Genomic DNA, 25,634 nt, shown 5'->3' with positions numbered 1-25,634 from the left:
ATGGAGAGAGCCCAAATGTCCATTGACTGATGAATAGATAAAGAAGATGTGGTATATCTATACAATGGAAAATTACTCAGCCATAAAAATAATGAAATCTTGCCATTTGCAATGACATGGATGGGGCTAGAGTGTATTATGCTAAACAAAATAAATCAAAGAAAGACAAATGCCATATGACTTCACTCATGTATTTAATGAATTTAAGAAACAAAACAGATGAACATAGGGGAAAGAAAAAAAAAAAAGAGGGAGGCAAACCATAAGAGACTCTTAATGATACAGAACAAACAGGGTTGCTGGAGGAGAGGTGGGTGGATGATGGGCTGGATGGGTGATGGGCATTAAGGAGGGCATTTGTTGGGATGCTCACTGGGTGTTATGTAAGTGATGAATCACTAAATTCTACTCCTGAAACCCATATTACACTAAATGTTAACTAACTGGAGTTTAAATAAAATTTTGAAACAAACTAAAAAGATATTTGAGCTGAAACTGAGAACTAGGGTGCAGAACATATCGATTGATTGCTGACTGATTGACTGATTGATTGATTGAGTATATTAGCAAGAGCTTAAAGGACTGAAAAGAAGCTTAAACAGGGATGGAGGTAGAAGAGAAGAAAAGGGGTCTTAACACCCCCCCCAAGAAAAGTAATTATTCCCGGGATCAAACTAGGTGAATTTGTAATGATGAGAACTAGTAATGATGAGAATAATGAAAACCTAGGGTATAAGAAACACTTGTAATATTTTAAGGGAGATCCAAACTATCCATATGAAATGAAAGTTAATACCTGGAATTTATTTTCTCTTTACAGTTCGTTCCTGGAGAAAAGCGGGGTAGAATACATTAGTTATAAGTACATGAGGATTCTGAAGGCACACTGCCAATTTTTAACACTTACTAGCCGTATGAACTGGGCAAGTCTCTCTGTCTCAGTTTCTGTATCTGAAAAATGGGGTTAGCATTACTCCCCATCTCAGAATTAGTTTGAGGACTGAATTAATTACTACATGTGAGGCACTTGGCACACATAAGCGTTCGATAGATGTCAGTCATTACTCTTACTAGTATGATATTGGTAATCTTACTGCCCTCCTGCTATCCACAATAAGCATGTAAATGAAGTGGACGTGCAGGTACATTGCACCACTGTGGACAAAGAAAAGATAGCGGCAAAAGGTTCTGAATCTTCGGGGCATGATATTTTGGAAGGAAATTCCCCTCCCCTACACTTTTCTTTGGTCCTATGAGCAATAACAACAGAAAGAAAGGAGGAATAAGCCCGAGGTAGCTTTCAGCTTGAAGGCTGTCCCCAGAGGCCCTGTCTCACCACAGAATCATTAGTGCTCTCTGACAAAACTGCCTGAGCAGAACCGGGCCTAGTCATAAATCAGTGTTCTGACAGATCTTTACTGCCTTAGGGCCTTCTCACCTTTATTCACTTTGCTTCTCCTCACCCATTCACTTGTGGAATGGGCACCTCCTTTTCAGTTTTTCAACAGCCAACAGAAAAGGCACCTCCTCAGAATGTCCCTCTGTCCACCCTCTTTAAAGTCACGCCTTCCAGCTTGCACACAGTGTATGGAAAAAGTTGAAGTCACCTCTAGCATTCAAATGTAAATTACCTGAGAGATTTATCGTATTTCCTTGCACATTACTGTATTTTCAGTTCTTAGAACAGTGCTGGTGCATAGTAGGTGCTCTACGAACACTTGAATGAAAACAGTATAGGTGAATATGATGTGACTCAGTATGGTGTTTCTGATGTCACGACGCTAGCAATAGGAATAACTTTGCTTCGTGTCACAAATTTATTCAACTCCTGGCATGTTGTGTTTGCCAGTGATCTCTTCTGGTATATTGCCGGTTATCAAGAAATGTCTGATCTTAGAACTCTTGTCGGTCCACGGACCTTGTTGTGTTGCTTCCTCCCTCTAGTGTTCTCTCCACAGTACTTTCAGGGAAACCTTCTCCACACCCAGCCATGAATCTGCAGCTCCCCTGTTCCAATCATCATTGCTTTCCCAGAGGGGAGCCAGAAGCTCTGGGTAACCGCGGTAAGACCACCCCCTTCCCTAGTATCCACCTCCCCGCTGGCAGGAGAGTTAAGGCCCCAGAATTCTGGACTTCAGTTAATACACCCCCCCTTTGCTACCCTCACCACAATAATCACAATCAAAGTGACCATTCCAGCTTGCCACCATCTCTTTATATCCTTGATCACCTCAAAAAGTCCAACTTTTCCGAGGGATCAAATCATTCCTCATCCCAAAACCATCCTCCTCGTTTTGCTCAGTGGGCCATGAAGCAGTCTACAGCTCATCTCTAGCAATCCAATCTCCCTCCCTGCTCTAATTCTCTACATACCATCTAAAAACTATACATTTCACCGATTTATTGCTCATGGGTATCCTTCCCGCTAGAATATCAGCTCCATAAGGGCAAGTTCTTCTCTCCCCAACTCTTTTTTTCTTTTTTCTTTTTTACTGCTGTATTCCCTGTATCTTCAATCAGGGATTGACAGACTTTTTCAATAATGACCAAATAACGAATATTTTAGGCTTTGCTGCCCATGCCACCCCTATTACATATCCTTTCTTTTAACCTTTAAAAATGTAAAAAAAAAAAAAAAAACTCTTCCTAGAGCATGGGCTGTACAAAAGCAGGCATTGGTCCTAGTTCGCTGACCTCTGTTTTAAACAATACCTGGGATATAGTAAACAGTACACAAAGATTTATAGAACGAATAAAGAACAAAGTTCAAATCCCAATCTCTGTCCGTATTCACAGCCCAAACTTTAGGCCAAATTTTATGTATGCAAATTTGTCATATGCAGTGAGAGTTGTCAGTACCTAAATTATAAAATCATGCAAACAACAGCAACTTATTCTCTAAATATGTGATTAACTTGATATTCTTAACAGAACCTTTGCTCTTTGGTATGTTAAAGTATAGTGTATCAAAATATATTGACGTGTCTCTGCTTCCAGCTGAGATGTAACAATAGGGATCAGATTTACCCTCCTACGTAAACTCACCAACAATTGGACAAAGTATTTAAAACAATGATTTTCATGACACTGGACAGCAAGAAACAAAGGGTAGTGAACCTGAGAGTCAGGAAATAAAGAGAAATGATCCCGGGTCCCAGTTTCCTGTTTGGGGAAAGTTTCCAGGCCATAGAACAAGTTGGGGGGGTGGTCCAGGTGGTGTTCAGAAGACTGTCTCAGTTGAGGGTAACAGAGCAGAGAGTCAAAGCATAACAAGGTGGTTACAGTGCCCAGAACAAAGCAATGCCAAGGAGAGAGGTATACAGAGTGAGCATGCACACATCAGCAGAGGAACTCCCTAAAATATGGGAGAAGGAACTGGTCAGCATATGTATGTCGGGAAACTACTGAGGTGTAGAGTAAGAATCACTTCATAGGATGAAACAGAAGAGTTCCTGACTCTTACACAGAGCTAACAGTACTTATTCCCACCAGCCACCCCTCCATGGGCATCGGATAGAGTACTGAAAAAGGTCTTCTCTCAGAAGTGGGTAATGATTATCATAGAAGGAACATGTTCCACTCCTACCTAACAAATCTTGAAAGACCTGAAGCAATCAAGTTGTTTCCAATAAGGATACAAAAATATTCACCCGATGAGGTAAAACTCACAGCATCTAACCTCTCCCATAAGACTGGGAACAGACAAGGATGTCACACTTGTCCATTTTATTCAGTTTTGTACTGGAGATTTTATGTAGTGTAAAAAAAGGCAAGAGAGGAGCGCCTGGGTGGCTCAGTCGATTGAGTGTCTGACTCATGATTTTGGCTCAGGTCATGATCTCATAGTTTGTGGCATTGAGCCCCGCGTTGGCATCTGTGCTGATATCACAAATCCTGCTTGGGATTCTCTCTCTCCCTCTGTGTCTGCCTCTCCCTCCCTCTCTCTCTCTCTCTCAAAATAAATAAATAAACATTTTTTTTAAAGGCAAGAGAGGGGAACCTGAGTGGCTCAGTTGGTTAAGCATTGAGTTCAGCTCAGGCCATGATCTCATGCTCCATGAGTTTGAGCCCTGTGTCAGATTCTGTGGTGACAGCTTGGAGCCTGGAGCCTACTTCAATTCTGTGTCTCCCTCTCTCTCTCTGCACCCCTACCCCTCTTGCACTCTGTCTCTTTCTCAAAAATAAATATTTTAAAAAATGTTAAAAAAGATATAATAAATAAAACTATATTCATGGACAACATGACTGTTGAAAATCAGATGCAATCAACCAATTATCTATAATGAACAAGTGAATTTAGTAAGTATACAAGATATAAGATCATTATACAAAAAGTAATTGTATTTCTATACAGGAACTGTGAGGGGTCTGAGTTTTTTATCCTATTTGTAAGCTCCCATGTTGGCCTGCCTCACTTGCATGGATATTGGTAGAAACACAAGATTCCTGGGTCAGAGAAAAAGACAGAGACAAAAGTGTAGCCAGAGTATAGCCATTTGTATGACTCGCCTAAACCCCTGATTCTCAAAGGCTGATATGAAGAGGGCCAGGTGACACCTGTACATGTAATCAGTTACATTGTAGGAAAGAAACCACAAGCTTAGAGAACCTAAATATTTCATAATGAGAAGTAAGCCTGCTTAAATTTTATCCCAAAGGGAAACATTTTCTATATTATACTGGACAATAAACAAATCTTTCCTTTGCTGTGGAGGAGACACACTCTATAACCCAAGATTGTTTTTGCTACACAAATATATTTGGAAATATAGTCTAGAACAAAGGCAGTCATTGCCTCTGCTCACCAGACATGCTGAAAATCAGGTGACCTATGGAGAATTTTCTCCCATCACATAGAAGCAAACAGTCATGAATTGAAAATTTAAGAGAAAAAAATTACAATTGCATCAAAAACTATCAAAGACTTAGGGATCAATCCAAAAGATATATGAATAATCTCTACACTGAAAACTATAAACTTTTGCTAAATGAAGTAAAGAAGACAAATAAATGGAAAAATATGTCTTATTGATGTGGAAGACTCAGTATTATTATAACTCTCACCAAATTTATCTGAACATTAAGTGCAGTCCCAATCAAAATCCCAGGAAGGCTTTTTGTAGAAATTATCATGCAGATTCTAAAATTCATGTGCAAATACAAAGGACCTAGTATAGACAAAACCACTTCTAGAACACTAATTAAACACTGAAAGTCTTATTTTAGACCTATAGTAATCAGTGTGGCATTGTCATAAACAATTAAAAGAAATCTGTGTAATAGAATTGAGTCCAGAAACAGACTAAGAACAGATAGACAAGTAATTCTGACAGAGGTACAAAGGAAATTCAGTGGAGAGAAGATAATTTTTCAACAAATGGTGCTGAAAACATAGGATATCCATATGCAAAAAAAAAAAAAAAAAACAAAAAACCTCTAATCCAAACTTTGCACCATATACAGAAATTATCTAAAAATGGTGCTAACATCTCTAAATGTAGAATCATAAGTATAAAACAACTAGAAACAAATAAGAGACAAATATATGTGACTTTGGTTTAGACAAAATTTCTTATGTTTGATGCCAAAATCACAATCCATAAAAGAAAACTTAATGAATTGGATTTCATCAAAATTAAAAATCTCTGCGCTTCAGGGCACCTGGGTGGCTCAGTTGGTTAAGCATCAGACTCCTGATTTTGGCTCAGGTCATGATCTTGCAGTTCATGGGTTCAAGCCCTGCATCAGGCTCTGCACTGACAGCATGGAACCTGCTTGGGGTTCTCTGTCTCCCCTGTCTCCCTCTCTCTCTGCCCCTCTCCTAGTCATGAGCTCTCTCACTCTCTTTCTCAAAAGTAAACATTAAAAAAAATTCTGCTCTTCAAAGATACTTTGAAGAGAATAAAAGACATGCCAATGACTAGATTTATGCAAACCATATATATGAAGGACTTGTATCCAGAATATATAAAGATCTCTCAAAACTGAAAAAGAAAATAAGCAACTCAATAAAAGTGAGTGAAGGATTTCAGCAGAAACTTCACCAGGGATGGTATATGGATGGCAAATGGCCACATAAAAAGATGCTTAACAGTATCAGTCATTAGGAAGATGTAAGTTAAAACCACAATGAGATACTACTGCATACTTGTTAGAATGGCCAAAATTAAAAAGACTGATCATGCCAAGTGTTGATAATTCCTTTAAAACATAAATATATAGCTACTGTATGAACCAGCCATTGCGCTCTTAGGTATTTTCTCAAGACAAATGAGAACATATGTCCAAAGATATCTACCCAAATATTCAAAACATAAGTATTTGTAATCACCTCAAATTAGAAATAATTCAAATATCCTCAACTGATCAATGGATGATGAAACTGATATGTCAATATAATGAATACTACTTAGCAATACAAAAGGATGAATTACTAACTTACATTACAACATGGATGAAGCTCAAAATAATTACGCTTTGTAAAATAATTCAGACAAAAAATAGTACTCATATTAAACTCCAGAAAATGCAAATTGATCTATAGTGACAGAAAGTTGCTGAGGACAGGTGAGAATTGAGCAGGAGGGAATACAGAGGAGCATGAGAAATTTTAGGGTGATCAGTATATTCACTATCTTGATTGTATTGATATTTTGACATATACATACATATGTGAAAACTTAACAAATTATGTACTGAAATAGGTGCTATTTATTGAATGTCAGTGGTACCACAGTACAGCTTTACTAAAAAACAGCTTCACTAAGCACATCAGTTTATGTTGAAATAGTTCAACTATTTCATAAATTTAAGTATTCTGGTGACTCTGGGTAGTAAAATTTTATTCCTTCAATGTTCCACAGTGTGTTAATTATAATCATCCAAATTAATACTATTCTGGTTTCAGTCCCTTACTTGAGCCCAGTGGTAATTAAGCAGAGTGTCCCCTTTATGAGCAGGGATGCCTCCTTCTCAGCAACCTCTCTTCTTGGTTACATTTCTAGTGTCATTGAGAATAGTAGATTGAGAAATTAACTAAGTCTTAATATAGACTCGTTCCACTTACTGAAGATATATTTAAAACATTATATAATTTCAATTTAATCTTAGAATTTGCTGCTTATAATGATTAGAATGTATTTTCTAGTAAGTATTTTTATTGGAATGGCTATAAAATAGATTGATGCCCACATTTGAAATAATTTCATCATTGTTATTTTATTTTGCTTTTCTATATTATTTTCTCTCTGTATTATAATTTCCCTCTTCTTATTTTTGTTTATTTTTTAGTTATGTTTTACTGTGTTGTCACATACTTTTCCTTTAAGGGCCCTCAAATTTGTGTGTAATTAAACAGGTATAAGTAAGTAGGTAAATAGTTTAAGGGATTTTTTCATTCTACCTCACATATGCATGGGTGTGTTATTGTTTTTAAAAAGGACATAATGTCTCCCTTTACTAATCAAGGTACTCAGTGTAGCTGCTTGTATTAGAATGTGAGGCCAATGTACAAACCCCTCAATTTCAGCTGGTCAGCTATCTTAACATCATTCAGGTAAATTGAATATAATAGAGTAACATGTTATGAGTACAATCACGCCAGATGTTGATATTCTCAATTACTAGTCATATTCAGGCCGAATGGTTATGGGATAATAATATCAAAAATCTATGTTGAAAATGGAGTTGGTGTAATTCTCTCAACTGAAAATAATTTTTAAAATGAAGTCTCCGGTGTTGTCAAAATCAGTAACAGTCAAAATCAAGTAGTTGAAAAGTCTCAAAATTCATATTGTTGCTATGACTTAATAATTTTAAGCAGTACTTATTTGACAGCTTCATTTCAAGAGGCAAAAATCGCTTACAGAATTGGAAGTAAATTATCTAGGGTGTAAAAGAGCAGGATAATAAAGTTTGGGAATATACAGTCATTCAAAACACATGCATTAAAAAAGAAGAGGTGTCTAACATGTGGCACTGGAAGATGGCAAAGAAAATAGCCGTTTAAGACATTATTTATGTAATTTACATTCTTACTTTATTTCAAATACTCCTGTAAACCAGCAACTTCTTAATGGTACTTGCAAATCCTCACTCTTGAAAGGTTTAGGGAGTGCTAATGAAATTCATTTGAGGTAGAAATACACCTTTTCTTGCATAGTGCAATGAATAACTAAAAGATCTTTTACTATAAATAGATGATTACAATGATTATTTCCTTATGGGAGGTAATGGGAAATTTATGCCTAAAGAGCTACACCAGATTAAGAAATTTACATTCAGTGGCCCTTGATACACATAAAAATAGATTCATAGCATGTGAATTGTGCTATTTTCTTGAATTCTAAATATTCAAAGAATTTGAATATTAATGTTTATGTTATATATTGACATGAAGTCATCATCTAAACCAAGGGACTAAACATATAATATTTGAAAACTCCCTTGATAATATACCTCTGCTTATTTATAACAATCCAAAAGTCTATGGTGTGTTTTTATTATTGCTGTGTTTGTTCCTATTTTAAACTACAATATTTTCCCATCAGTGAAACCTGTGTCTAATTTTTTTTCTCATTATCCAAAATTTTAATCATATCCTTTTATTTACCATGTCAGTTTGAGTTCCCTGGGAAGCAAACAGTGAGATAAAGATCGAGAAAAGAAATAAACCTCTGAAGGCAAAGAGGGAAAAGGCAAGACTGGCCTAGAAAGCCTTGGACTGTGCTGTGGATGTGACAGAGTCTTGGAGAACCAAATAGGGAGCTCCATAGCAAAGACTGTCCGTTAGAGGAGTCTCAAGTAGGGCAGAAATGGCCAGGATCTAGGATGTGCCATGCTCCGTCACTGGCTGGAAGCTGCTGAAGAAGAGTATCATGGCTTTGGCCCCGCCAAAGCCACTTAGCTGACTTCTTGGCCCAATTATCAGATCCAAAGGCCTTCATATGATAGACCAACTCACTTTCTTTCTTTTTCTTTCTTTCTTTCTTTCTTTCTTTCTTTCTTTCTCTTTCTCTTTCTCTTTTTCTTCCCATCTTTCTTTCATTCTTTCCATCTTTCTTTCTTTTTTTCTTTCAGATTTTGTTTTATTTTGAGAGAGAGGGAAAGTGAGAGGGGGCAGGGGCAGAGGGAGAGAAAGAGAATCTTAATTAGGCTCCACACTCAACATGGAGCCCCATGCGGGGCTCGATCTCACAACTGTAAAATCATGACCTGAGCCAAAATCAAGAGTTGGATGCTTAACCGACTAAACCACCCAGGTGCTCTCGGTTCTTTCTCAAAGAGAAATCTAATAAGCTACTAATGCAATGGCTGCCACATTCGCGGAAGTATTCAAAACTCTCTGCTTACTAGATGATGTTGTAAAACCTGGAAAAATAAATGCTGGTGGCAAAAAGCCATATGACCTCCAGAGTTGGCCATTTGTTCAAATTTCTTGAGTAACCAGACTGTAAACAATACAGAAATTACAACTTAATCCAAATAATTGGCACTAATGTATATCTGTGTACTTAATCATGTATTATCGATATTATTTATTTGAATTGGTAGCAAGCAAATTTGAACGATGGAATATTGTGTGATACAATAAGTACCACTTATTGGGTACCATGATCTGGGTATGGCATGGATATATTATACATTTGATCCCTCATTATTTCAAGAGCTCTGGATGAGAGGTGTTAGTACCTTATGTGCACAATAGGAAAGGAAGATTCGGGTTTTACTTTTCCAAGATCTCCCAGCTAACAATTGGCAGGGCTATCACCCCTTAGTCCTATCTACTTTCGAGGCTGTTGAATGTTCCATTACACCACAGCATCTAATATGGAAAATATTAATTCTTCATGAGTTTTTTTCCCCAAATCTCTGAAGTATTCTCCAAGCATATATCAATGTTGCACAATAATTAGCCCAATGAACAATAGTTATTGAATAATCTAAGTGGAGCCTTCATTTATATGAAGAAAATCCAGGCTTTAAGGAATTAATGTTTTCATTTTTAATGTAAAAGGATGCAAAGCAAATACCTTCGACTTTGTGGATCATATGCTTTTCAATCATAACTACTAAACTTTCTCATTGTAGGGTGAAAGCAGACTAGACAATATGTAATGAATAGGTGTGACTGCCTTCTGATAAAATTTTATTTACAAAAACAGGCAGCAGCTGGTGGCCCAAGTTTACTAACCATTGTTGTAATAGAAGATACAAAATATAAATGTGTAAGTAGAATTTTGTGGACTCTAATAAGACAAAAATATAGTTGATTTTTTAGTTAATAAATTTTAAAGAGTACCTGATTACTGAGGATACAATGAACAAGGCATGAGCAGAATACAGTGGATTAATTAATAAACACTTCCAATAATAAATGTGGAGTGATTACTTGATAAAGCAGGAAGGAAGGAAAAAATCATCAGCAATTCTGAAAGCCAGACAGAGTGTAAATGTGTACTATTAAGAGAGTCAATTTGGAATAGCAAGTTGAGTATTGAATTAAAATACCTGGTCTGTTGTACAAATATATTAGCAACTGGTTGTGTGTTTTAAGAACATCACTTTTTTGGCCTGTAAAATAAATGTGTTAGGCTGGATTCTCAACCTTTTTTCTGATCTTAATACATCTGAACAATAAAAATAGTGCACTCCCATTAGTAACAGTGCGCCAGTCCAAGGGTGTTAGAAAAGCAGGTATTAATTTAGCTTGATAAAAATGTTAAAAAATCATTAGACACTACAGTTTTCCTTTTAAGAATAAGCATGTAATTTAAAAATTCTTCATGGGATTATTTGTTTAGTGTCTATTTCCTCTGCTGGTCCATCAGTTTTACAAGAGCAAGAATCTGTGTGTTTCCTTCATTGGTATCTATAGCTCCAAGTTCAGTGACTGGCTATAAGAGCCTCGTAATAAACAGACATTGCATGGATGGATGAATGGATGGATGGATGGATGGATGGATGGATGGATGAATCTCACTGAGGAATTACTGGAATAGATGGTCTGTAAAGTCATCTCCAACTGTAAACATTCTTTGAGGTTATTCTTTTTATTTATAAAGCTTCTCTGTCTTTAACTCAGACTTGTTGATATTTTCCCCTGCATTCTGCCAAGTACAATGTCAGTAAGGACCAGTTCTTTCCACTTGCTCCAGAATATGTCAACCTTGTAGGAAATCCAGTAAATGCCTTCATTCTGCCAAAGAGGCAATATTTTCCTTGAGAAGCAGAATGTCTGATCGTAAGGTAGTTAAAAATCTACCTCTCCAATGTAACAACAAAAAAAGAATTGAATATGAATCTCACATACTTAATCAAAACTCTTAAAAAGAGAAACAAAATTACTTCAATGTTGTTGTGTGAAAATCTTACCTCATCAAGATACAAAAAGCATTGTATAATTGTATTTCCTTAATTAACACCTGGAGAATTAAATGTATAACTCATAATCATTGTTGAGTTATTTTCTTGAATTCTAAACCACAAATATTCAGCAGGCAAGGTGTTATTTTTAACATTTTTTGTGTTTAACTGCTGGGATCTCATAATGTAACCTTATAGCAAATATTTGCTGATGAGTTTTCTGTTTTGTTTTGTTTTTTGAAGGGACTATAAGTGCATTAAAAAAAAATCCCCTGCTATGTTCCAAACGGAGGGGGGGAGGAGCAGTTAATTGAAATCTTCTATACAAAGGCCTTGATTATTAAAAGTGAAAGGCTCATTGTTTCTCCTTTTTATTGACTGAAAACTCTTGACCACTAGTATAGGCAAGTACATCTGAAACACATTTTTTAAGAGTTGTTTTACTTTAATAACAAGAATTTCCTGGAAGACCGTAACTGTTATTCTTTTTTCACACATTATTGCCTTCTGAGACACCCTGGAAAACATAAATTAGGCTTCTGTAAACATTCTTTCATGCTACATGCACCAGGGCATCCTGGGTATCTATGAGCCTCTCGATATCACTACAAAGCCTGGAAAGAGTATGAAGAAATTTTCATGGATAGGATAGAGATAAGGAACTACAAACGGAAGTATTCTAAAGCATGCTAGAATGTTTCTGCTTAAAAGAACAGATAACCAATTGAGTATAGCTGATAACAGGTTTACTCTAAATAGCTAGCATGGGAGGCATTGGAACTGTATTATCCTTTCCTAATTAAAACTGAGACGACAGGAAAGAACGTAATAGTCACTGAGGTATAGGCAGCACACAGAGCAGGACTTTATTTTCATTGTATTGTTTCAAGACTTTGTATTTTAAATGACACATAGATATGACTAAAATATATAGCAAGCTGAGAAACAGCTGTCTGGATTTTCCATCTCACTGATTGTGGCCAGGAAGTGATCTGGGCCCTTGGGATGTGTTTTTTTCTTTACCAAAATATTCAAATTAAACAATGGCTCAGGATAGGGGTACATTTTTATGATAGTATTTCCCAACACAGAGTTAAATATAATTAATTAAATAACCTTCAACATAATATGGGGACATGCCTTTTTATTTTCTTAGACTTCTTTAGTGGTTATAAAACTCATTTTTTTCTGCTCTACTAACAAGATTCAAGACCAGGCCCACAATGTAATTTATGTAGACTTTTTGTTTTTGTTTTCATCTTATCTTTGGTTATTTGTGTATACTAAACATGGGTCTTTGAATTAATAACCATTTATTAAGCACCTACTAATTTTCAACCATTATACATAAGGTACTGCAGGAAGTGCCAGTTACAGTGTTTGTCCACATCAAGTTGTTCACAGCCTAGAGCAGGTGGCAGGCTTGTGATCCATTAATGCACTAAATTATATGTACTAAAAGTGCACTAAGTAATATGATAAAGAAGAAGCCTGAGTACTCTGGAAATGTGAGAGGCCCACCTTACTCAGATAGGAACTGCTTTCCAGAGAAATGATGTTAAGTGAAGTTTTGAAAGAGTCGTACCCATTTTCCAGAAACGGAAATAAATGGAATGTAGATGAAATAAGAGATTTATATTGAGAAGAACCCTGAAATGACATAGATGAATTTGGGTTTTATGCTGAATGCAATGACAAACCACTGAAAAGTTTAAACAAAAAGAGAGATAAAATCAGGTGTGCATTTTAGAGAGATCCCTCTAATGACCTTGTGGAAGACAGATAAAAGTGAGACTGGAGTCAAGGAGACAAAAAAAACTTATTGGGGTCCTGGGTGGCTCAGTCCATTGAGTGTCTGACTTCTGCTCAGGTCATGATCTCATGGTTCATGGTTTTGAGCCCCACATCGGGCTCATTGCTGTCAGCATGAAGCCTGCTTCAGATCTCTGCCCCCTCTCTCTCTGCCCCTCCCCTGCTCATGCTTTCTCTCTCAAAAATAAAAATAAACATTTATTTTTAAAAAAGAAAGTTATTGAAATGATGCAAGTTAGAACATTAAAATGTCGCTCTCAAGGCACATGGATGGAAGACAGAATGGTGCACTGGCTAAAACCCAGGACTTTGGCTAACAGACTTGAGCTTAAGCACATCAGATACCTGGTGCGGTGTTTGCATGGCCGAAATTTATACTGAATAATCTTACTCAGTTAAAAGAAAAAATAACCCAACAGGATTAATTGAGTTTAGGGTGGATGTGGGATGTGTGACAGTAATTCACTCAAGAACTGTTACACTTGCCATCTCTTTCTCAGGCCTCCTGATCTCTCTCCTATGTGTACTTTTGCTCTTTGCATCTATTCCATTCTGTTTTCTGTTTCAATTCACGTCTTTGGTTACTCAATTTATACATCCTCATAATGTCTGCTTGCCTATGGCCATCATGGCTTCTCAAGCCTCAGACCATATAATGAATAGTCAATTCCCTCTGCTGAATGGGAGTGTCTCTCAATATTCCCTGGATCATGTTCCCAAGAAAGAAGAACAGATGGGTCTGCTCATCCCTGCCCATCTGCCTAACCTATAATCCATAACCCTACAGAATTTTGACTGGCTCTAGGCTTGGATGGTAATGTATGGGGGAGATATGGAGTATAATGAGACCTACTTCACAGCATGGGAGCAAGACAATCACCTTTAGAAGGGATAACTGAAAAGCTTACCTAGTACCAGTGACAATATGAATGGACTGCAAGGGACAGGATCAAGGAAGAGTTTAGTAATCAAATTAGCTAAATATTATGATCCATCAGATATGAAAAACAATAAACAGGAAGCCTGCAGATGTTTACTGCATTACTACATACAGAATAATTAGTGTGTCATCCACCCAAATAGTTGAAACAAGAAGAAAGGTCCTTTGATGAGTTCAAATTTGAACTTGTGGGTCAACTTTATAGAAAATCCCAGTAGATACCTATATATACCATTTGGCTTTCAAGAGCTGTTAGGATTACAGATAGCCATTGATGGCCACTCTCTTTTTTGACTTCTAAGGTTTTCTTTTACTTTAGTCTTCCTCCCTGCCTCGTCTGCCTCCTTTGCATTTGCCTCCTCTTTGAGGGACATAGATTTCTAGAAGCCCAATTCTGGTTCCTCTTCACCTTTCCTCTATATATTCTCTATATATTATTTTATATATATTCTTCTCTCTCTCTCTCTCTCTCTCTCTCTCTCTCTATATATATATATATATATATATATATATATATATACATAAATCCTAAATTAGTAAACACCATATTTATGCTTGTGACTTTACAAATTGTTATCTTCAAACTCACATATCCAGTTGCTTCCTTGACTTCATTTCAATATCTCACTGACATCTCAAACTCTTGATTTGAGCCCCCTATAGCCCATCCACCACAGTCTTCTTTGGCTTATTTTATATCACAATTCTTCTCTTGCTTACAAAAGTCAGAATTTGAGGATTATCCTTGATCCTATCTGTTTTTTAATTCCCCACAGCCAACCGAACAGTAATGCCTATCAATTCCATCTCCAAAATGCATCATAAGTCCATTTTCTCCTTTCCATCAGTATTGCTGTCACCTGATTATAGGCTACTAGCAAAGAATTTTTTAATTTAACTATTTAGTGGCTTCCTATTTCACTTTAGAATGAAGTTCAAAATTTGATAAAGGCCACATGATCCTTACCTCTACCCTTCCCATACATTCCAACAACATTGTATCCTAGCTCTCTAACAAGGTTCTTCCCATTAAGGCATTTGTCCTTGGTGTTTCCACCCCATCAAACCATCTTCACTGAGTTGGCTTTTTTGAATTATGTAAGTTACAAATCAGCCTCATTTGAATAAAGGGATCTTTCCCGTGTCTGATACAAGCAATTCTTCCCATCCCATCACTTTTACATTAAGGCATATTTTTTTTATAGTACTTTTCTCTCTGAAATTACCTTTGTTTGCTTGTCTAAGTTCAGTTTTCCCATACCCATTGGGTAGAATCTAAGCTCCATAAAGCAGAGGTGGTGCCCTTGTTATTCAGTGCTGCATCTCTAGTGCCTAAAATAGTGCCTAGTAAGTGCACTAAAGTAAGTTTTGATGAAAGATTCAACTAATTAATTCTTGCAAAAGAGCATTAGCGGGTCTTCTCATTTCCATTCTTTGCCTTAGAATCTCTTTTTCACAAAAGGCAAAAAAAAATCATCTTTTGAAAATACAAAACGGATCATATCCCTCCATTCATTCACTCTTTGATGGTTTCAGTGTGCTCAAATAAGACTAAAACCCACCACATACATTTTCAGTACCACTCTCTTTTTGTTCAGTACACTCCGCTGATCTGTTCATTTTTAATCATACCAAACTCCTTTGCTTAGGATACTATTCTTGACATTCTTTGCATAGATACCATCTTCTCTTTCTTTAAATTTTGGTTTAAGTGTTGTTTCTTCAGAGAAGCTTTCCTGATTGCTTTACTTGAAGGAGTGTCCCCCTTAGGATTTCTTTTTTCTCACCCCCTGATGTATTTCCTTCATAGCATTCAGTAGTTTTCAACTACTACAATTATATTTTTGTATCTTTGGTTTCATCTGCCTAATCCAGTAGAATGCAGGATGATTAGGATAGTGACCAGGTCTGTCTTCTTCTCTTTAGTACCCTTAGTACTTAACATGATAATTGGGACACTGAAGGTACTCAATAAATGTTGTTTTTTACATATGGTAGCAAATGGCAGTAGAAGCTCTTGGAGTAAATAAGATTACTCCTACTGGGGCGTCTGGGTGGCTCAGTTGGTTAAGCATCTGACTTCGGCTCAGGTCATGATCTTGCAGTCAGTGAGTTCGAGCCCCACGCTGGGCTCTGTGCTGATGACAGTTCAGAGCCTGGAGCGTGCTCCCTCTCTCTCTGCCCTTCCCCCACTCACACTCTGTCTCAAAATTAAACATTAAAAAAAATTTTTTTTGAAGATTACTCCTAGTTACAAACTAAAGACACCTAACTGAATCTAGCCTGAAGACATGTTTTTGTTTGTTTGTTTGTTTGTTTGTTTGTTTGTTTGTTGGGGGGGTTATTTTTTTGTTTTGTTTTGCTTTTGCTTTCTGTTGTGTTCAGGTTATCATAGTCCTCATCTAGGGGTAGTATTGAAATATTGTAACAAGTAAGTCTTACATCTATTAGAAGGAGCATAGGATACACTTTGTCAGTGTATCCTATGTTGGTGTGGGTGGTAGATAGAATTTTAGGGCAATGTATATTTGCTGACTTTTATGGATGTGTCTCAGTATTTGGATACCTCATCCACTCTAGTTATAAGCTCGCCCTTGAAAGTATTTAAGTGTGGGATCATCACTCCCAGCCCCTACTTCCGATTTAGAATTTAGAATAAGAGAAGAGGGCAGAAAAAAAAGGCTTGGGAAATGTCAACATTTAAGAACTGGGAAGAAGGGGCGCCTGGGTGACTCAGTCGTGTAAGCATTCAACTCTTGGTTTCAGCTCAGGTCATGATCTCACAGTTCATAGGTTTGAGCCCCGAGTTGAGCTCTGCATTATCAGTACAGAGCCTGCTTGAAATTCTTTCTCTCCCTCTCTCTCTGTTCCTCCCCCACTTGTGCACCCTCTCTCTTTCTCTTTCTCAAAATTAAAATAATAAGAAGAATATTAATAATAATAATAAAAAGAACTGAGAGGAAAAGTAAAACAGAAAGGAGGGGCGTTTGGGTTCAGTCAGTTAAGCGACTGACTCTTTATTTCAGCTCAGGTCATGATCTCACAGTTCGTGAGTTGGAGCCCTGCAATGGGCTCTGTGCTGACAGCATAGAGCCTGCTTGGAATTCTCTGTCTTCTTCCCTTTCTCTGCCCCTCCCCTGCTAGCTCTCTCTCTCTCTCTTTCTCTCTCTCTCTCACAAATAAACATTAATAAAAAACAAAAACACAAAGGAGCAGCTTAAGAAAAAATTACCCCGACCACCAAAAAAAAAAAAAAAAAAAAAAAAAAAAATGTTTCTAGCAGCTTAGAGAGAAAAGTACTTTAACTGGGCAACTGTGTCAATAGATAGGGGTGGAGAATGATTTCCTTGGAAAGCATTGGCAACTCCAGAGCAAAAATTCTCAGGGGAAAGTTGGTATTAAGTCAACTTTCAGTGGAATGAGGAATGGTTGTAGACTTCTTGAGAGGCAGTACCAAAGAGGGGAGTGGTAAGCACAGTTGGCCAGTGGGATAGGATGTGAGGAAGTGTGTTGCCTACAGATAATTTCAAAACAGCAATAAAACTGACTAAAGTTTGTCTTCTTGTTAATATCGCCATGCTCTGGCAATTCCAAACAAGGTTAGGGTTAAAATTCTCTTCCCCTAGGCTACCACTCTTAAAGAGAGGGATAGAGCACATACGGTGAAAGGAAAATGACTTTATAAGACCAAAGGACCTTGTGAATGTTTATAATAATAGGAAAAGAGCAGCCTGGAGGATGTGTTTCAATGGAGTACAGGTTATACTCAGTAAAGCAATCTGAGGATACACAGAATGCACAAAACACAGGAATGATTTAGCCTCATAGAAAAAATAGAGCCTCCAATTCCTAGAGGAAAACTCCTGATTCTTGATTCAGAATTGTTGTATTATGGCAAGTTGTAGATATTTTGTGTTTCTTGAGTTAATTCACAGATTCTGATTCCATTATTACATAGTTACTCATTTTATCCACTTTTGAAGACAGTCTTTCAACAATAACATCGAAGTGCCAAAAGTGACTACTACTTAGTTATTTTATGGATTTCATGTAAAATGATTTTAAATGCATTGTGTTAATAGATATAGTCTAATTTCTGACATTAAATGATTGTATTCTGCATTTTCACTTATTTCATACAGGTAACAAATATTGGGTGTTTAAGGATACAACCCTACAACCCGGCTATCCTCATGACTTGATTACTCTTGGGAGTGGAACTCCCCCGCATGGAATTGATTCAGCCATTTGGTGGGAAGACGTTGGGAAAACCTATTTCTTCAAGGGGGACAGGTCAGTACACATTTCACTTGGGAAAGACAGTTAACTAATGTTTAGAGAAGCTAATATTTCTCCTCTATAGTGGATGTGTATTGTTGATTAAGAATCTGTGTGATATAAAGACAAGAATTAATGAAATCAAAAGTATTTTTAAACAACATTCAAGATAATATTCCTGTAATATACCCACATAATATGACCTTCTTAGGAATGTACATGTTCTTCCTCTTCTCCATCACTTATCATGCCTATAAATCTGTGTAGGCAGCATATCTCTAATCCTGCAATGCATTTTCTTGACGTTTTACTTAACTTTATTTTAAAAGCACTTTATCGCACAGTCTGTTTTGTTTGCTTGTTTTCGTATTCAAAATTAAAGTTTTACACTCTGCATGTAATTAACTGAGCATTTTCAAATAATCCAGTTTAGTCATGGGTTCTAGTTCTTAAGAAGCTGATTGTTTAGGTACCTACAAACAGGTGTTATGAGCTATCACTTAGCTTAAAGTGTAATTAATATCCCTTCCCTGTAACTTTCTTTCTTTTCTTTTCCTTTCTTTTCATTTTCTTATATGGCATTAGTAAAAATTGAGTGAACTATACTAGTCTTATGACTTGTGGCATCTACTAGGCTCCACTCCTGTGCATTTTTGATATAAATTGCACATAAAATGTAACTAGAAGTCTGTTTTTTATTGGTTTAATTTAGTATTAGGTAGAAGAAGTAATAGAGATGAAAAATAAATTTTTAATTACACTACTACTAGCTGGGTCAAATGTGACACTCAGTATAATTTTTTGTATGTAGAAGACTTAAGTATGCATTTTATAGTAAATTAAAAATACATAAGTAGGAGTGCCTGGGTGGCTGAGTCGGTTTAGCGTCTGACTTTGATTTCAGCTCAGGTCACAGTCTCATGGTTCTTGGGATTGAGCCCAGCGTCGGACCCTGTGCTGACAGCCCAGAGCCTGCTTGGGATTCTCTCTCTCCCTGTCTGTCTGCCCCATCCCGGCTTTCTCTCTCTCTCTCAATAAATAAATAAACTTAAAAATATACATACACATACACACAAACACACATAGGAACAACAGGCTTTAATGTGCAACACCTAGTATTGAGTTTGCCTTATAATCTTGGCAAAGACTTTTGGCAAATCTTGTTTAACCCTATAATATGTCTCCAACTTTAGTAGAAAAATATGTAAGGATATAAACTTTATTTTATGATGTGTTTTTTTTTAAACTTAAAATTTTTTTAAGGTTTACTTATGTTTAATTAATTAATTTTAATTAATTTTATGGAGATAGAGCATGAGCAGGGGAGGGAAAGAGAGAGAGGGAGACACAGAATCTGAAGCAGGCTCCAGGCCCTGAGCTGTCAGCACAGAGCCCGATGCAGGGCTCAAACTCACGAGCTGTGAGATCATGACCTGAGTCGAAGTCGGATGCTTAACCGACTGAACCACCCAGGTGCCCCTTTATTTTGCAATTTGTAATTTTTTAATTGCAAATGATTTCAGACATGGAGCTTTATCTGTGAACAAAAAACTCCTATAATTTATCTTCATGGATTAGACTATATACTTTTTAATTTATTCTGTTACCAACTTTCTATACATTTGATTTGTGTATACTTCTATAGCAAAATGTTCGTAAACTTGCAAGCAATATCATGAAACTAAAGTTTTGCTACGTGTTTCTTGCCAAATCACAAAACAAAAAAGGTCTATCAAACAAAAAATCTATTGAAGGAGAAGATGCTACTTATAGCCACAAAAAGTTGATTCTCAGCAAGATATAAGTGGGTAGAGTATGAAAGAAGAAAGAAGAAATTGATGGCCACAGCATGGTGACCACTAATGAAAATAAATCTGCAGACTTATAACATATTCCTTAAAATAACAACCCTGAAGGTTGTTAGAGTTTAAGCCCCCAGCCAGTTTAATTGCTTGAATGTACCCTTTCAGGACCAGGTTCAATAAGGAGTGTTTTGTTGGGTTTTTTGGGGGGTGGGGGATGGAGAAAGGCATAGAAACAAAAGGCTGACAAAACACACTTCTGCAGGACATTTCATGTAACAGTTTTAATGAGGATTTCCCAGATGGTAACAAAAACTGCCATTCTATGATCAGAAAGCCTGTTTTGTTTTGTTTTCTCACACATGCCAATACTACTTTTAAAATGTTTCCAACCTAAAATTCAGCACTTATTGAAAAATTTAAGTTTAGAAACTAAATGTGCACTGCCTCAAATAAGTGAAATCAATGAAGGTTAGATACCAAATTCATACTAGAATGAAGGCCATAGTAAACGGGAAAAGGAGTTTTAGTTCATTTGTTTCCTACTTGAGACGCTTGCTACATGCAAATATAACAAAATATGGAGAAATATTTTGTTTTAAGCTCTGCCTAAATAACTTTTTTTATAGGTTTAAAAAATATTTATAAGTTGGTGCTCCCAGTGGCTCAGTCAGTTAAGCATCTTACTTTGGCTCAGGTCACGATCTCAGGGTTCACAAGTTCTACAGCTCAGAGCCTGGAGCCTGCTTCAGATTTTGTGTCTCCCTCTCTCTCTGCCTCTCCCCCACTCCTGCTCTCTCTCTCTCTCTCTCTCTTTCTCTCTCTCTCTCTCTCTCAAAAATAAATAAACATTTAAAAAAATGTTTTAATATTTATAACAAGAATCCAATTAATTTCCATGTGTGTGATCTTCTGTAACATTTCATGAGTCACAGGTGGCTTATAAGCAGATTCCTTCATATTCATATAATTCTATAATTCCAAAATCACAATTTTTCAATACTTTCATTCTAGATTATAAGTAGATGGATAAGACATTAAACTACCTGACTGAAACATATGAACAACAATTTGGTTGTCACTTTTATATAAGAATTCAGTGAGTCTTTATTCCTTATAGACTGTATATTTTTAATACCTATCAATTTTTTTAACATTTTATTTATTTTCCGAGTATATTTTTGAGAGAAAACATTGAATATTGCTTTGTCCTTACTTCTCCCTCTTCTCCTACTGCTCTTTCTGCTTAAGAAGGGTGGCAGGGGATGGATGATTGCTGATTAATTGGTTTCTATTTCTCTAAAGCTAAGAGAAGAAGGAGATTTTAGAAATCATCTAGTCCAGGTGTAAAAAACTCAACTGCCTTAAGGGGCCAAGCAAATAATGTATATACTACCAGGTACAGCAATAGTATGTAAGGCAATAATAGTAGGTAGTGTAGTGAGTGGGAAAGTACAAATATACTAGAAGAGCACTCAAAATCAGAATCATTATTTAATTTTCTAGACATACAAAGCACAGATTTAATATGATTCGGTCCAAGTGCTACCATATGTCAGCCCCGCATCCTGTCCATGTCCTACCAGCGTGTAGACAAACTCAATTACACTCCACAGGAATTCATCCTTCTCTAACCCAACTGCCCATGCTGATAGTATGAATATGAGACAGACTTTTCAATTCTCAACAGCTCTAATTCCCACTTCCTTAAGGTTTCTATAGTACTCCCGGCACAGCCCTCATTCATTTATTCAAAAAAATATTTTGAGCACATATGATGTGACTGACATGTGTTCTCAAGAAAGGACCACAAGGCTTCTGCTTCCGTGGCACTTAGCTTCTATTAAAGGAGGCAATAGTACGCAGGAAACAAGTAAATGAGCCTAATCTTTTAACACTGAGAAATGCTACAAAGAAATAAAGCAAAGTGATAATGTGATAGAGACTCATGGGTGGGAAGCAGTGTTTGGAAAATTGGTGTAGAAGTCAGAGCCCTTGCTGAAGGAGACACAAGAGTGGGGCCTTGGATGGGTGAAGTTTCAGCCACAGGAAACTGTTTGGAACAATATGTTGTAGGCAGATAACAAGTAGTGCAAAAGCAATAATACTGGAATATTTAAATCCAGTAAAACATTGTGGCTACAACATAGCCAGTTAAGTGGTAAAGGTAATCGGTAAGTCAAATAGGTAAGCATGGGCCAGATTATATGGAGCCCTATAGACCATGACAAATGTGTTGGATTTGATTCTAGTCCAGTGAAAAAGTATGGAAGGCATTTTCAGCAGGAAAGCAAGATGATCTGATGTGTATTCACAGACATCACTGTGGCTTCTGAGTAAAGAATGGGCTTCAAGAGTGGAAGCAGAGGGTCACCGGGAGGCTGTTGGAGTCGTACAGGAGGATACGATGGTAGCGGTGGAGATGGAGGAAAAGGAATGGGTACATGATATATTTTGAGTGTAATCAGAACAGTCTTTCTTATGGCTTGGATTTTAGGGGTGAGAAAAAAGCAAATTAAAGATAACTTCTAGGTTTTTCACCTCAAAAATGGAAACGGTGGTGCCCTTTCTGGAGATAGAGCAGACTGGGGAAGGAATATTGGGGAAAGGGGATTAAAAGATTGAAAATGTGCATATTTAGTTTGAGATGTCTGTTTCACACACCAACTGGAGGAATTAAGTGGGTACCTGGATAGCTTGAGTTTGCCTCAGTGGAAAGGTCAGTCTGAGGTACACACTGGAGAATGATTGACATAAATTGTATTGATAGCAGGGGACTACATCAAATGTCCTAAGTGTACAGATAGCTAAAGATGAATAGTTGAAATGATGGCTCTTTAAATAGATCTGTAAAGTCAGATTAAAATTTCCAGTATTTCACTATTTCACATACAGCCTGGAACTCACTTCCTCAGATTCCTACTTGCCCTTTTCTTAATACACTATAATTTGATACTTGGATACATTTTGATCCTCATAGCATTTAACTCTAAAAGGCTATGTTTCTAACTCATCTGTCAGCATCTTCTCACAGATACATTCCCTATGGCCATACTTCATTCTAAGCTTAACTTTTAACAAGTTTAAGATATGTTCAAAGAAAGACAAAATTTAGATCCACATTTGTTTTTACTATTATCACCCTTAATAGTCAAACAGAAAAACATTTATTTCCTTCAGCTTAACTTGTGTGTTTATGAAGCAATTACTCAATATATGTGTTTTTAAGATCATTCAACACAGTGTAAATTGGTATCTCCAATTCTGTTGCATCACTAAGAATGTTTCTGAAGAGTGGGACTTTGTATAATTATTTGGGTATGAAAAAAGAAGAGGTGCTGTATTTTGTGTAACTTAACAGAAGCGAGTAGTCTTGACTCTGGAGTACAGATGAGACAAAGTAAGATGAAGAAATGGCTGGGTCACGTGAAATTACCCTTGGAGCCATTTTTTGTTCAGTTTGAATTTGGTATGTATACCATTCCAGAATTTTCTATACCATTTTTTCTTAGCAGAGAAATTTAACAAAATGCTATATACCATTACATGGACAACTTTTGTCTCTTATGGATGTGACCCATGCTTAAGTCAAATAAAATGAATAAATCTCATTTCTAATCATAATTTATTTTGAAGCATTGATTTGCAGTGCTTTTCTCAAAGAATCAGCAATCTAAAGTCATAATTCTACATTAGAGATAACTGATATATCGGAAGAAAAAAAACTATAAATTTCATTTATAATAGGTTTTATCATTTGCTGACCATCCTGCACAAAATTCCATTTTTTTCCATTATAATATCTAAACTGTAAACCCCCAAATAATTTATTTACCCAGGTTTCATCTGCATATGTTAATATGCTTCTCAGGGAACCCGTAAACTTATTTTTCAGGGAGAAAAACATCAGTGGGATGAGCTTTTTGTTCATTTTGAAATATGTTCAAATATGTTGGAAATTAAAATGCTAACTTGTATTTATGAATAAGCTTCAGCACCTCTTATAAGACAGCTCTGAATATAGTTAGATGATTCTAATCACATTCAAGTTTACTGGATATATATCAAAACTGCCACATAGCAGATAACTGAGGGTCCAAGCCTACACTGAGTGTTTCAAAAATTGTGAAATAATCCCAAATTATAATTTTGCATTATCTGTCAGTGACGAAAGGGAGGAATGTTTTTACTCTGATAAATTCATACCAGAATTATGTTCCTACAAGAGAGTGTAATAGAATTCACATTCCATTAATATTTTCTTGAAATTGTGATCTCTATGAATCTTATGTGCTTGGCATATAATATAGGTGCTCAAAAAAGTGTTGGTGGGCAAATGACTGAACAGAAGGAGGGAAGAAGGAAAATTATACTTAAGTATGTTAAGAGATTGAGAGAGAGTACTGAGAGTAAGAATGCTATGCCCAAGGGAAACAATAACACTAACATGCTAAACTATGAAGCTGAGAGTATTAGAGTTTCAACTCTGCAACTTTTCAAAAGAGTGAATGTGACTAAATCATTATCTTTTAACTGAGTTGAGTGACTATACATACTAAATCTATGGTTAGGACATCATCATAGAAAGCATTGTAATATGCAGTATAAAAGATTGTTGAGGGACTTAAATGAAATAAAATAAAATAATGTATGTGTATAAATTTATTTATAGCTACAAAAGCCTATATAAATTACTGGTATCGTTATAAGAACATCGCTACAACTACTTCTCAGAGAACAAACCTGGTTTCTAAGAATGTAGTTAATCTTTCTTAAATGACACACAGGGTGTGATCCCATTGTCCCCAGGATTTGTAATTGTTCAAAACTTCTGACATAGCAATATTGAAAAGCTTACTTTAAGCTGTAGTTTATATCCAAAAATAACATTTATTATAAGTAAGTCATTATTTAATCTATCATGGAGGGAAAAACCCTACCAAGTAAACTTTGATACAGTATCTACTGTAAAGTACATTCTGATTTTAGAGATGTAAAATGCAAAAAAAAGTTTTTCTTAGAATCTGTGAAAATGAGGCATTAAACATTTTCTCTCTGAGAGGTTTTCTTTTCTTTTCTTTTCTTTTTTTAATGTTTATTTATTTTGAGAGAGAAAGAGTATGCTCATGAGCGGGGCAGGGGAGAGAGAGAGAAGGAGACAGAGAATTCCAAACGGCCTCTGCCCTGCCAGTATAGAGCCTGACATGGGGCTCGATCTCACAAACCCTGTGATCATGACGTGACCCAAAATCAAGAGTCGGACTCTTAACTGACTGAACCACCCAGGTGCCCCTGAGAGCCTTCTTTATGGTCAAGTGCAGGAACCAGTTGACATGTATGTCTATTGTAAACACAAATGAAATATTTACTGAAGAGATGATATCTTGAAATTTAACCAGAGTAACCATTCTATATTCATCATAGAATGTTCTGTGAGA

The 25,634-nt window shown here is 36.4% G+C and overlaps 1 protein-coding gene across 1 annotated transcript in view; it reads left to right on the top strand.

Moving 5' to 3' along the window:
- The window catches only part of MMP16 (matrix metallopeptidase 16), a 283,955-nt gene that overhangs the window by 248,114 nt on the left and 10,207 nt on the right, over positions 1-25,634 (top strand). The window contains exon 8 of the mRNA XM_042923584.1: positions 18,259-18,409. Within this exon, the coding sequence (XP_042779518.1) occupies positions 18,259-18,409 (151 nt within the window). The remainder of the gene's footprint in view (positions 1-18,258; positions 18,410-25,634) is intronic.

The sequence above is a fragment of the Panthera leo genome, chromosome F2 (genome assembly GCF_018350215.1).
Source record: "Panthera leo isolate Ple1 chromosome F2, P.leo_Ple1_pat1.1, whole genome shotgun sequence".
NCBI classification, from domain to species: Eukaryota; Metazoa; Chordata; class Mammalia; order Carnivora; family Felidae; genus Panthera; species Panthera leo.
Note: the sequence above shows the minus strand (reverse complement) of the source record. Positions and strands in the feature narration are given on the sequence as shown.